The sequence below is a fragment of the Biomphalaria glabrata genome, chromosome 11, assembly GCF_947242115.1.
Source record: "Biomphalaria glabrata chromosome 11, xgBioGlab47.1, whole genome shotgun sequence".
Taxonomy (NCBI): domain Eukaryota; kingdom Metazoa; phylum Mollusca; class Gastropoda; family Planorbidae; genus Biomphalaria; species Biomphalaria glabrata.
The window spans coordinates 32,927,330-32,942,020 of NC_074721.1; the positions used below are offsets into that span (position 1 = coordinate 32,927,330).

Below are 14,691 nucleotides of genomic sequence, written 5' to 3' on the forward strand. Positions count from 1 at the left end.
CAAGTCACCCCCCCCCCATTTTTTCCTATGCCTCTCTTTGATCTAGGAGACCACGAGGACAAACACGCCCATTGACCTCCCAATGTGCGAATCCCATCTCTTGTCGGACTTCACCCACGTGTAAGATAATTCTAAGCCTAGGACATTTCCGGCTTCCGCCCACATTTCCCAGGCATATATAAAGTAAATCAAATCAAGCCAGACTCTCTTTCAGTTCTCCTTCGAGCTGAGCTATCGAGTCTGGACTATATCATTTATTCTTACTCCTAGAGGAATACCTGGTGGTAAGCCGAACTTAATCACAAGTTCCATCTTAATTACTCTGTGTATATTTCCATTGGATTTTATCATGTGTATTTTGCCTAGTTCATTTATATTTAATTAGTGCATTGTGTATTTCTCACTGGCGTAAGTAGAAAACATAAACATGTCCTATGTATTTATTTATGTATTGCATAAATCTATTAATGCTATGTTGCTCAATTGATCGTTGATGCAACCATGTATATATTTGTACATATTATTCTATTTCCTTTATCTCGGTTGACCGCCTTGATAATTTTACTAGCGCACTAACACTGCGTCTAGAAAGGAGTTATGAATCATCTCCCCTTTACTCATTTTACTCTAATGAGAGTTGCGCCGCTTGAACGGACACCCTCTCCATTCAAGCGCGCCCCATTGTTCTCGACCCACGGTCATATGTAAACAAATCGTCTGGGTCGCTGACCACCGCCCATTTCCCCCCCCCCCCTTTTTCTTTCTCTATCCACCTGTGTTGTTTATTTCAGATTATTATTTCCCCTTCTATGTACATTTTATATTAGTATTTCCCCTTTTATGTACATTTATATAATGCTACTATCTGCCATCTATTTTCCAAATCCCATTTGTCATCATCTCCTCATTGTGCTCTAAAGCAATTTCACCAATCTGACGAATGCACCTCAGTCGAGGGCATCGATAAGATGTATGAGAGACATGTCCTAACTTGTCTTTATTTATCCGCAGCCTCCCTCAGGTGTCTGCCTATTGCCTATTTACCTGCCTATTTATTTATTGGATCAACGATCTATTTACCTGCATCTGTGCTTAGTGCTATTCAGCACTGCACTTGCCTACTGAGATCTACTCAACTCTACCACTTGGCGCTATCGGCATTGCCCGCCTATTCGACAGCCCACCTGTCAAGCTATTAGGTGCGACGTCCCTATAGATTCAGATCTGTGTGAGACGTCATAGCTACGCCAACCCTCTGCAACTCACTGGACTTATCCTGTCAATTACGCTGCCCACGGCAGATCAGCTCTGCCCGCAGTAACCTTGTGCCCACGGTAGCCGGCCACCCGCCCTACTGTGCCCACTACAGATATTAGATTTTGGGGATTGAGACTCCACAAGAACTATATCACCGGCGTCCCTCTATCTGCTAGAGCGCCACCTCCAGCTGCAGAACCTCAAGCCAGGACACAGCCAGCTGCGACATCAACAGGAATACCAGCTAAGTCAGAGGACAAAGTGACATACTCTCTTATTAGGTGCAAGAGTGATGATTAAACATAGAATATACTAGAGGTAGATGCAAACCCTCCCCCTTTTTATCCTTATATGTATATTTATGTAAATAAATATTCTTTATTTTAACTTTTGTATCTATCTTTCATTGCTTCGTCTCGTTGCGTGTCTGCTCCCGATTCATATGCTGATAGGTTGGTGTGTGATAGCTTTAAAAATAATCATCCCCTAGACAATAAACGCGCCAAACACACATCACATTTCCCCACCTGTCACAATTAGTAAGTAAAAGTAAAATATTACTTTCAGACAGGTCATCTGTCTCTGTGGCCCACAACGACCAACAGCCTTTACTTGGCCGAAATTTAAAATCCCAGTTCTCACCAGGGACCTCCGCTTCAGACGCCAAGCGCCTCTGACTCTAACGACGGGTAAAGACACCAACAACACGATTGCCAAGGCAATGGGCGCTATGTCACGGCTGCAGAAAAGAGTGTGGGACACTACCTTGTTGACTACCGACACTGGACCTGTGCGATGAACATTCTACTACACGTTAGTAAAACATGGTCAACCTACTCTTGGCAGAATATCTTCCACCTCTGATGCTTAAGGCGGATTTTTAGAATAAGGTGGCAAGATAAAATAATTAATGAGGACGAGCTGTAGCATCACAGTTATCAGCAGTAGACGCCTTAGCTGGATTTGACATGTTCACAAAATAAAGCAAGATCGACTCTTACTAGACATCCTCGCAGTTATCAGCAGTAGACGCCTTAGCTGCCTTTGACGTGTTCACAAAATGAAGCACGATCGACTCTTACAAGACATCCTCGCAGTTATCAGCAGTAGACGTCTTAGCTGCCTTTGACGTGTTCACAAAATGAAGCAAGATCGACTCTTACAAGACATCCTCGCAGTTATCAGCAGTAGACGCCTTAGCTGGCTTTGACGTGTTCACAAAATGAAGCAAGATCGATTTTTACTAGACATCCTCGCAGTTATCAGCAGTAGACGCCTTAGCTGGCTTTGACGTGTTCACAAAATGAAGCAAGATCGACTCTTACAAGAAATTTGGCATGTTATCCAATAGAAGTTATACTGATGTATACAAACGCGACATGAAGCTCTTAACAAGAAAAGCGTAAAAAAATATTTTCAAAAAACAAACAAAGCTTATATTGATTGTAATTGTATCAATTAATTTGAATTAATCACGTAATTATGATTAAAGTAACGTAACGTTCCCCTTTCAGACCTTGTGGTCTTTAGGGCAGATGATGTAAAGGTCATCTGTTTCTGTGGCCTACGGTTTACGAGGGTGTCATGTGGCCAGCACAACGACCAATCGCCTTTACTTTTCCCCAACTAACGTTAGTTACCCATTAGAGATGGGTGGACTCAGAAGTGCCCGAAAATCCTGAAGTTAAAAATCCAAGTCTTCACCAGGGTTCGAACCCCGGACCCCGGTTCGGTAGCCATGCGCTTTACCGCTCAGCCACCGCGCCTCCAATTATGCTTATGATTGACTAATTATACATAATAAATAATAGCTTACTCAATGCACTATGATCCTGTCACTTGTCTGGACCAGTTGCGATAGGGGGAGGGAAGAAGGGGGTATATTGGTGAATGTTTGCATGATCGTTTTTTAAATGCAAAAAAAAAATCAAGAGTCGTCAAGGGGCCTAATTCAACTTACACCACCACATCTGTCAAGTACGATTTCTTTACCTTGTTCAAGATACCAAACAAAATGATTAATTACCATTAGTTAATTAACTACTTGATTCAATTTTTATTCGTGCGTTGTCAGGTAAAAGAAATAATTGTGCGAAATTTCAGCTTGATCTGAGATTGTATGAGAGAAATAACGCACAAACTTTGATGTAAGCTTTGTAAAAAATGACGCCAACAGTTGGGACAATGACGCAATAGATATATCTAGATGGAGAGCAAGCATGAACGAAGGGTCCTGGATTGCAGATGGCGTTAACGACAGAAGAAAATAGAAGGTTTAAAGTTCTACAGCGTCTGGTGACTAAAGATGCTCAACTTGTGACTACAGTCAAGGATTCGCCTCTTTATTCAAACGAGAAGTTGCAAAAGGAAAAGATCGTCTTTTGAGACTTGAGTGCCAAAGGTCATTCATCAAGAGCAAAATAATCCCTGTTACTAAAAGTTTTCAGCTTCATAAAGGAGGAATGAACTTTTAAAAACAATTTTTTTTTTTACAAAGCTTATATCAACACACTCTGTCTGTCTGGTCAAAAGTATGTAGGCCTACACGTTATTTCTCCCACACCCATTCTCAGATCAAGTTGAAACTTTACACAATTTTTCATTGGCATAGACAAGACATAAATCAATAAAAACGTAACCAATAGGTCAATTGATTATTGGTAATTAATTTATTTTGTTTGATACCAACAAGAGAAAGTACTCCTTCAGAATTCTCAGATATGGCTTAATTTGTTGGATTTTGTTCCCTTACATACCTGTGGCCATCTTTACGCATTCTCCGATCAAGTTGATATTTTAAACAATTATTTATTGGACCTAACTAAACATGAGTAAACAATAAATAAATAAACCAATTAATTATTGGTAATTAATTATTCTGTATGATATCAAATAAGCGAAATAACTTGTACATTATTGATAGATATAGTTTTAAGGGCAGAGTTCTAGCTATTTTTTTTAAAGGATTTTTTATATTTTGCTTATTATGTCACTTGTTTAATTGTAAGTAAAATACTTCGATAAATCTACGGAATTATTGATTGATTGTTTCATGAAAGTAATCAGTATAATTGAAGTGTTCTTAGAACTAGTTGCTATTCAATGACGCGTGCAGTGTCAGTGTCAGCATAACCCTCTCTATACACTTAAACTGTTGAAAGATTGTTGGAAGCTCAATGTCAGGGTCGTCAATATACCATGAAGTTCATGATTCTGCAATTCATATAATAGTTCGATGGTAGTAGCGAGGGAATAGTCATCTGGACGTCTTCGACTCTGGGAACGTTGCTCTCTTCAAACACAAGAATTACTGAGACATGGTAGGTACATGTTAGATACTTGGTATGTAGGTACTATGTTGCTTCATGGTAGACAGATTTTTAAAAATTGATTTTGTATAGAGCATCTTTTATGCTACGACTTGCTCAGACCGCTCTGGTCCACTCTCTTTCGAGGACCAGTTGGGAGAGAGGGGGGCTTGTGGGAGAGGGTTTTCGTGCAGCCCTTAGGGCTAAGGCTTAAGCGCTCAGCAATAACAACTCAGCTTGGGATTAGAACTCGAACCAGTGGCTTAGCGAGGTTTCGTGAGTCCGTGTTAGGATGAACCCCCTCTCATAAGAACGTTGAGTATCGTTGAGTATGACAAACAACAGATTGAATCAAGAGGACATTGCAATGTTACATGTAATTACCAGCCTTTACAAGTACCAGCCTTAACAAGTACCAGCCTTAACAAGTACCAGCCTTAACAAGTTCCAGCCTTTACAAATACCAGCCTTAACAAGTACCAGCCTTTACAAGTACCAGCCTTACAAGTACCAGTGTCACGAAACTTCTTCAAGTTCATCTTTTTAAAAGTCGGTTTAGAGGAGACTAATTTCAAGGCCCCTTGGGACCAGACTCGATGTGTAATGGTTGACACCAGTGCTTTTTTGTTTTGTAGAAACATAGGTACCAGTACTCAAAGTTGGATTGCCTATCTTTTAACTACTAATAAAATAATAATAAACGTTAAAATACAAGAAAATCAATAATTTTTCCCCACACTGAAAAAGGTGGCGGTACGCCGTACCGATGCGTACCATCACAAGAAAAAAAGCACTGGTTGATACACCACTGACTTGAGACCCATTGATAATCAGGCGATTAATGCCCACTCACCATTCGCAGCCGACTCCCATGTAGTAGAACAAATTGCATTTGTTCAGACCCACAACTAGCGACCGTAATTTTTTAAATGCTGGTCCAAATTACCTAGTCTTTAAGGATTTCGGACTTTTGCAAATAGATTCAGGCCTATTTCACCAGTAGCCATATTTATCGTGAACAACATTCACACTGTGACCATAAATTATGACACTAGAATCTGATCGCTGGCCAACAGATTTATATTATTATAGTGGCCGGATTGATTGGGCCATCTTGTGATTTTTTTTTATGTTAAGAACTATGTGTGAATGCTTTAAAATTTGAAAATAAAAAAATTATGTTTTAGACTAAGTATATATCTATACCGAATACCGAATATATCTATAGAATTTTTTTTTCAAAGTGAGAACATAAAATATGAATTTCCATGCACTCTTTATAATACAGGAAATGAATATATAACAACAGTATGCCTTTTGAATGAAATAATATATGTTTTATTATCAAATATCATGGAGACGTTTTATAGGAGGTGCTGGTGTTGGTAGTGTTGCCCAAACTACAGCCCGATGACCCATGACGCGATGTTATCCTGTCCCTGAGCGCATTATAAAGATGCAGAGGCTCGGTTCCATTAGGCTATGCGCGCGTCAGAAGTGTGTGTGTTTCACTGACCTAAAAAAAAAGATTGGACACAACAGGTGTAGAGGAAACGATTATAACAAACTATACGTGAACTGCAAATAAACACTACATCTATAGAACAAGTAAAAGCATATAAATATCTAGGCGTTATCATCAACAACAAGCTTTCATGGGAAGACCACCTTGGAACTCTGACAAAGAAAACAGCCCAGCGACTCTTTTTTCTATACAAACTCAATAGCTTTAAACTAAACAAGAAGATCCTTGAGACTTTTTACGGCGCGACTATACAAAATCTGCTAACATACGGAATAACTTGTTGGCAAGGCAACGCCTGATCTAAACTGTTGCGACGTCTAGAAAACATCATTTAAAAAAGCATAAAAATTACACTCACAACATTACCACATTTAAAGAAGCTTTTTGAACAAAAGTGCCAAAAAAAAATCGAAAAAATCTTGGAAGACAACGACCACCCGCTCCATCAGAACTACGTCAGGTCGTGGGCGACTGCTGTCAATCAAAACAAGAACGTAGCGGTACAAAAACTCGTTCGTACCTCACTCGGTCAGACTCTATCACCGCCACTCAGTGATCAGGGAACATGAAATGCACCAAGATACCTGTGTATAGTCGCTGAATGAACTCTTTATGTTGTATCTGTTGTATTATGTGTATTTTTCTGTTGTGTTGTCTTTATATGAGAAAAGAGTCCTTGTAATCACAACTAATTTCCCTAAGGATCAATAAAGCAGTCTTAATCTTAGTCTTATTACATCTGTCCAAGTCATTTCAGAAAGACTTCTTCTACATCAATGATGTCCAACCTAATTTGACCTGTGGGTCATTTTAATTTCCGACACTCGAAAAGAAACGAAATGAAATTGCCCTGAAAGTATTTTATTAGAAACCTGTGAATCTATTAGGCCCTACTTACATTAATTAATGGAATGTTTGAAGTTTATCTTCTTTTTTTTTTCCGCGTAGGAAAATGGCTTTATTTCTCTACTTAAGATGTGAGCAACATTGTAGCTAGCTTTACCACCGACTCATTTTCTTGTCTCTTTTTAGTAAATTCCCAATCTCTAGGTGTAATTTAATAATCTGTTATTCGCTGCTCAAACCAAGAATGCCACCATATTTGTTTCATTGTGCTGTTTGTATGTTGTTTATATGTTGTTTTTTTAAACAGCCACACTTTCTTTAAGAAACAAACATATTGGCTTCTTATAAAAACTGTAAAGATCATTTCACTTTTCCCTGGTAGATTCTACATTCAAAGTCCCATTTCATAAACGTAAAAATGTTAAAGGTCACGGTACCCATTCATCAGAGAATAATGAGAGCCCTAACGTACGTACATTTTTCAACCTTTTTTTTCTTAGGAGGGTGGGATTTTTCTATATTTTGTGCTGACGTTTCCGAGGGCCGTATGAAACTACGTCCGGCCCGCGGGCCGTATTTAGGGCAACACTGCTCTACATCATCATACTTTGTTGTTTCATTTCTAGGAAATGCGTATGTTATAGAAGCTGAGTGCGCCTTGGTGCTATTTCTTTTGTAGACATATTGGGAAAAGGGTATTTGGGAGATGGTTTCCATTGCTACAAACACTACTAAGCTAGAGTCTTCTTTTAAAAAATAAAAACTTGTTTAGATCGAGATTCAAACTCAAGGCTTCTTATGTAGTCATGCAGTCAAGCGATGTAGGCCAATCATTACGTCACACAAGGGGAAGACTGAAAGAGATGCTGAACGGAAATTAAAAAAAATATTGCGTTTCCCAAGCCCCTTGGACATTCATAAACTTTTTTTTTACCTGTTATGAAACTGTTCCAGTGAAGACTAGGATTTTTAATCTCGGGAACTTTGGGCGGCTCTGAGTCCACTCAGCTCTAATGGAGTCCACCCAGCTCTAATGGGTACCTGACATTAGTTGGGAAAATTAAAGGCGGTTTGTCGTTGTGCTGGCCACATGACACCCTCGTTAACCGTGGGCCACAGAAACAGATGACCTTTACACCATCTGGCCTATAGATCGCAAAGGTCTGAAAGGGGAACTTTACTTTTATGAAACTCTCCACCCACAATTATTTACCTATAAACATACAATATTTAAAGATATTGATTTTTAATTTAAATGATAGGACGAGTAGGCCTTCTCCACGCTCTGAAGATTTATTTGATTATTTCGCCATTAGATCAATTCAAAGAGTAGTTCCAGATGAATGCACACGATCATTACCCCAAAAAGTAATGCAGAGTAATGGTCTACCAACACGTCTTATCAAGGTTCATCATTAGTATTTGTATTACATCAATGTTACCTTCATGTCTCTTGACCTTTTCTCCTCTACATTAACTTCGCCAGGACTCACCTTCTCATCATCATTAACAATCGTCATGACTCTCATTCTCATCATCATCAACATCGTCATCTCATCATCATGATCTATCGACATGACTCTCATTCTCATCATCATCAACATCGTCATCTCATCATCATCAATATCGTCATCTCATTCTCATCATCATGATCTATCGACCTGACTCTCATTCTCATCATCATCAACATCGTCATGACTGTCATTCTCATTAACATCTACATCATCATGACTCGATCTCATCATCATCAACATCGTCATGAGTGTCATTCTCATCATCATCAACATCGTCAATGATTGTCATTCTCATCATTATCATTTATCGACATAACTCTCATTCTCATCATCATCAACATCGTCATGACTGTCATTCTTATCAACATCGTCATGACTGTCATTCTCATCAACATCTACATCATAATGACTGTCATTCTCATCATCATCTACAATCTACATCATAATGACTGTCATTCTCATCATCATCTACATCATAATGACTGTCATTCTCATCATCATCTACATCATTATGACTGTCATTCTCATCATCATCTACATCATAATGACTGTCATTCTCATCATCATCTACATCATAATGACTGTCATTCTCATCATCATCTACATCATAATGACTGTCATTCTCATCAACATCGTCATGACTGTCATTCTCATCAACATCGTCATGACTGTCATTCTCATCAACATCTACATCATAATGACTGTCATTCTCATCAACATCGTCATGACTGTCATTCTCATCAACATCTACATCATAATGACTGTCATTCTCATCATCATCAACATTGTCATGACTCTCATTCTTATCAACATCATCAAACTTGTTATGACTCTGATTCTCATCAACATCATCATGACCCTCATTCTCATCATCATCAACAACATCGTCATGACTCTCATTCTTATCAACATCAACATTGTCATGACTCTCATTCTCATCATCATCAACATCGTCATGACTCTCGTTCTCCTCCTAATCATCAACATCGACAAGTAAAATATGTATCCTGCTGTAACAATGTAATCACGAGGTTGATTCGACAATATCCGTCATATAATAACGCAACAATAAATGTAATTTAAAATTCCCTTTTCTTCTGTTAGTAAATGTAAGGAAGAAGGTGTTTTCAATTCTTGGGTTTAAAGAAAAGAAAATAATAGTCTTCTTTTGTTTTCTTTGAACACAACTTTTCCATTTGTGGTTCTTTGAAATGTTTTCTGTCACAACTTTTATTCTATTGAGTTGTTAACAAAAAGTGATCAATTGTTTACACTTGCACTATTACATACCAAATGTAGACTACATACAAATAAAATAAAACTCAAACATATGGTAAGAATTTTCTTTCTTATAAAATCAGAACAAGAACGACCCTTTTAAAAAATAATAATAAAATTGAACCACAATCCTTGAGGGTCGGCCTTGATTATATTGTCTGATATCGTACGGATGGTGATAGTTACTATTGGGAGACAGTGAAGTCTAATGTTGAAATATATGAGAAATGTTTGCATTCATCTAGAACAGAATTAATGTTTCTTCATTATCCAAAATAAAGAAAATATTAGAGGAACACTTTGCTTATTTTTAAGAGAGATATTAATTTACGTGGTGGTTTACTATAGTTAACAATTCCAGTAGTTCGTGGAACGCTTTTTCGGGCCTCGAGGAACACTATGGGGTTCAACAGCACACAGTTTGGGAAACACTGGTCTAGAGTTATAACAAATTTAATCACATGTCCGAGGTACAATTATATATATCTTTTTTAAAAAGTATTTTTAATGTTTCTTTTTCTTCTTCATAAGTAAGGTAAAGATTTGGAGCGATTAAAAACAATAACATGTGGGAATGGGGCCACTTCCTCATTGCTTTCATCATATTCGGTAAGCTATCTATGATTAATTAAGCTAGATCTCTATTAATGAAATTAAACCTCCGTCATGTTACCAGATAGATATTTAATTAGCCATCTTGGCCCCAATGAAACCTCGTATATAGACATTTATGTCTATGCCCACATATTAAAGGGCATAACTCTTCTTAAGATGTCATAGACCTAAAAGGAAGATAACTCATAATTAAACTACATGAAGAATAAAAGAAAATTGTTTGATTTAATTTATAATCTAATTAGACAAACATATGTTTTGCGTTGTAGATTAGAGCGTGGGTGTGTAAAATAGTTTAGAGCTAATAATATATATATATATATATATATATATATATATATATATATATATATATATATATATATATATATATATATATATATATATATATAAATAAATAAATAGTCATATATTCAAATTTTTACATTTCGTGCCAATTATATAAAAAAGCTGATCCAACGCTTGAGTGACCAAACATGTACGATAATTCATATATAATTAAGGCACATATTATGTATAATACTACAACATTGGGAGACATGGTGTTATAATGACACTACAGAGTTGAAAGACGATTTGGGCCCATATATATTTTAAAGATTTTATTTTGGTATTGAATCTATCATCTCTGTAACATTGATTCTAATTCAGACATAATGACGACTTTGCAGTAGATCTGCTCCACTCCACTACTGACTGTAACCAGTGAGAAGAAAACGTTCGGATGGTTCGTAACGACTAAAATGGGGGGGGGGGAGGTATACACATTTGTTACAATTGGTTACAAAGGGGGGAGGGGAGGGGGTCAGAAGATTTGTTACCTAACAAAAAGAAATGCTCAAATGAAATAACAGGTACAGTGGTCCCTTAACTTACGCGGGTCCGACTTTCGCTATACTTTTAAAAGAATATTAATGGGTAAAAAATACTCGGCGTTTTTTTTCTAAACTTCACGGCTTCTTTAGGCGACCGCCCGCGAGGCTTATGTAGCCTACATTATTGAGGGGGGAAAAACGAATGGGTCATCGAAAGAAGTAAATACTTTCCAATCATTTGTATAAATACCAGGATGAAACAATGTAATTTGGGAAATTGATAATACATAAGTCTTTTGTACAATTTGGATGTTCATGTTATGTTACTCTCCCGTGAGGGGGAGGGGCATTGAGTTTTTTGTTTGTTACGATTTGTTTGTTTATTCGGTCTTTTATGTTATACCAAAAAATATGCAATGATCATCTTATTTCACATATGTTCCCGCCACCTGCAAAAAATGTTGTTATGCTGATGTTTCATTTAACATTGACTTGAATGAATCAACTTTTTTCAACATCATGGAAATTCCACCTTCAATCATGCGTGACAAATAAAACATCCCTTAATACTGCGTCACAATAATCAGAGAGCTCAACAAGCGATGTCACAGGTAAATTACTGTTTTGTGTATAAGCGACATTTCTTTTACCATTTGTATTTAAAAAATGAGTAATTTAACATATAAATTACGGTTTTAAAAATGAGTGAGTTAACAGGTATATAACTTTTTGAATAATGAGGGATTTAGTAGGCAGGTGATTACGGTTTTAACAATAAGTCATTAAACAATAAGTTGGGGTCTCAACAATGAGTAATTATGCAGGTAAATTAAAAACTGTTTTTTTTTTAAATAACCTTATTAAATATAAATATTAATAACAAACTAGTTTGACTTTCAAAACACAAAGAAGAAAAGAATACTTATTAGTATTAACCATACATTTCTATTATGTTTGTAGTATACACCCGATTGACTTTAACCCATGAAGACCTTCAAGTGAACAATGATGAAGTCGCTGCCGCCTTCCAACAGATAATGCAATCTTGGATGGATGACCGTGTCTGGGGCTCTACACAAATAACTGTGTCCATCTATGACATTATGACGAGGTATTGTTAGTCTGTATACATTTTTCTCTTCAGGGGCTTGACATTCGAACATGGAAGCAAATAGCTTTTTAACGTTTAAAACGAATAATAGTGTGTGGGGGGGGGGGGGAGAAAGAGAAAAAAAGAGTCAGAGTACTCGAGGGATTTGTTTTAAAAGCTTATAAGTTATACCAACTCTGTCTGTCTGTCTGTTTTAAATTTTGAACACGCTATTTCTCCCTCTTCTCCCTCTCGGATCAAGTTGAAACTTTGAACAATCCTTCCTATCTAAACATAAATTAATTTTATAAAACAAAATAGCCAATTAGTTAACTAAATAATATCGGAAAAGAGAAATATTTTTTTTTTACAGAATTGAGATCTAAAAAAAAAAGCTCCCTTTTCAGACTTTGTGATCTATAGGGCAGATGATGTATAGATCATCTGTTTCTGTGGCCAACATTTTACTAGGGTGTCATGTGGCCAGTACGACGACCCGCCGCCTTTACTTTCTCCAACTAGGTACCCATTGGAGCCGGGTGGACTGAGGCGCCCAAAGATCCGAAATAAGAAAATCCCAGTCTTCACCAGGATTCGAACCCGGAACCCCTGTTCGGAAACCAAGGCTTTTACCGAGCCTGCATAGTATTGAGATCTTAGGACTGTAAATGTGGAGTTCTTCCTCTTGGATAATCTTTGTCGTTTTAAAGTATTTTTTCATTTACTTTGCTTGTTGTTTCTTTTATTCATTAGCTGACTTTTTCTTTATACTCCTTCTTACAAAAGGAGTGTTGGCTACCAACAAAAGATTTTCATAATCCCCAGTCCCGAACATTCATTTGCTTCTCGTTGCCTTGTTCCATGTGTAAGAAAACTTCATGTGTAAGAAAACTTCATACGTCTGTAATTCGTATCGCCCTCTCGTGACTCTAGCCTTGTGGGTTCCACTTCAGTGCCTTGTGGTGCTAGTTGGCGAGTTGCTTATAGCGTGTCCTGTCGGACCTATCTCGCACGATCTTGACTTTCTGATTTTTTCTAAAAACATTTGACGTGGTTCTTTGCAGGAGGTCATTGTTGCTGATGGTGTCTGGCCAGCGGATGTAAAGCATTCTACGTAGGCAGCTGTTAATAAATGTTTTCTAATCGCAGTTTCAGTTGTCCTTCATGACTCAGTTCTATATAGGAAAATGCCTTTAAGAGATTAAGAGACGAATGTTGTCAAGCAAACTATAACTCTACACTTATCTAAAATCCTGATTTTTTTCCACACAAAAAAAAAAATACGACTCAATTGTTACTACGGTTCAGAAATATGTCAATTCTTATGTAAACAATCTGCTTTCATTCATAATTTAGAAACTGGCTCTAATTTAACCTTTTTTTTTAATTCACAGTTCGTATAGTACAGAAATTGTGTATAATGTCACTTTGGAACAGTTGAGCCTGTATGACAGTGAGATAATGGACGATTACTTGAAAGATTTTAGTTACAACCAGATTGTTTCTCAACCAAGAGTGCTGTCAGTCAATGGCACTTACTATGAAATCTTAACTTTCAAAGTCTATGAGACGTCAGAAGAAGCAGCACTTGGCATAAATCCAAAAAGTAGGAACAGAATACAATTTTCAATAACAAAACAATTAGAAATATTTTTATAGAATTTTCCTCTAAGAATTAAAACTCCTTAAAATCAACAAATTGTCCTCCGGTATTATGTTTTATCGGAACATTATGACCCCAAAACACGTGTGTATTACAAAACTACATATTAATATGTATATTTTGAACTCGTATGTTATTTTTAAATCAATCTTTTAAATTCACTTCCAACAGTCTATAAAATGTGTTATAACGGACTGTGTCCAGATGACAGAACTTGTCTTAATTCAGAATTCGCACCTGTTTGTCAAGGTAATTTGGTAAATCTACTTATAGCCTACTGTTAGGACTATTTGGTAAAAGTAAAGATTCCCCTTTCAGAGGTTGTGACCCATAGGGCAGATGATGTAAAGGTCTTGTGTTTCTGTGACTTACTGTTAACAAGGGTGTCATGTGGCCAACACGTTAGAACTGGGAGGACTCAGAGGCGCCAAAAGATCCCAAAATTAAAAATTCCTACTGGTATCCGAACCCGGAAACCCCGGTTCGGAAGCCAAGCACTTTACCACTCAGACACAGCAATAGGTACACTCTGCCATCATATTCTCTCCTCAACAAATGTCAGATACGTAGTTAAAATTTGGTCGTCAACCGTCAGGGTTATCATTATTATTATTGTACCCTTGGCTTGCCACGTGAGAGTGTTAGGACGCAGCGTGCTATCCACCACCTCCCCTACCTCTCTAAGACTTTTATTATATTTTTATGCCGCTCCGGGCATTGAAATGGTACATACATATGTTACACAAAGTGTAGGCCTGAAAATAGTTTCAAAAGCTTTTT

At 37.3% G+C, this 14,691-nt stretch overlaps 2 protein-coding genes across 2 annotated transcripts in view; one reads left to right on the forward strand and one right to left on the reverse strand.

Annotated features, from left to right (window-relative positions):
• The first annotated feature begins 4,430 nt into the window (after positions 1-4,430).
• LOC106055042 (uncharacterized) overlaps positions 4,431-14,691 on the forward strand; it is a 135,679-nt gene continuing 125,418 nt past the window's right edge. The window contains exons 1-6 of the mRNA XM_056004484.1: positions 4,431-4,577; positions 10,260-10,337; positions 11,746-11,769; positions 12,119-12,269; positions 13,643-13,854; positions 14,083-14,160. Of these exons, the coding sequence (XP_055860459.1) occupies positions 10,295-10,337; positions 11,746-11,769; positions 12,119-12,269; positions 13,643-13,854; positions 14,083-14,160 (508 nt within the window). The 5' untranslated portion in view covers positions 4,431-4,577; positions 10,260-10,294. The remainder of the gene's footprint in view (positions 4,578-10,259; positions 10,338-11,745; positions 11,770-12,118; positions 12,270-13,642; positions 13,855-14,082; positions 14,161-14,691) is intronic.
• Positions 8,875-9,969, reverse strand: LOC129928968 (prostatic spermine-binding protein-like). The gene is made up of 2 exons (XM_056045576.1): positions 9,964-9,969; positions 8,875-9,423 (listed from the first exon to the last, which is right to left on the reverse strand). Exons 1-2 carry the CDS (start codon positions 9,967-9,969, stop codon positions 8,875-8,877), a joined length of 555 nt encoding a protein of 184 aa, XP_055901551.1.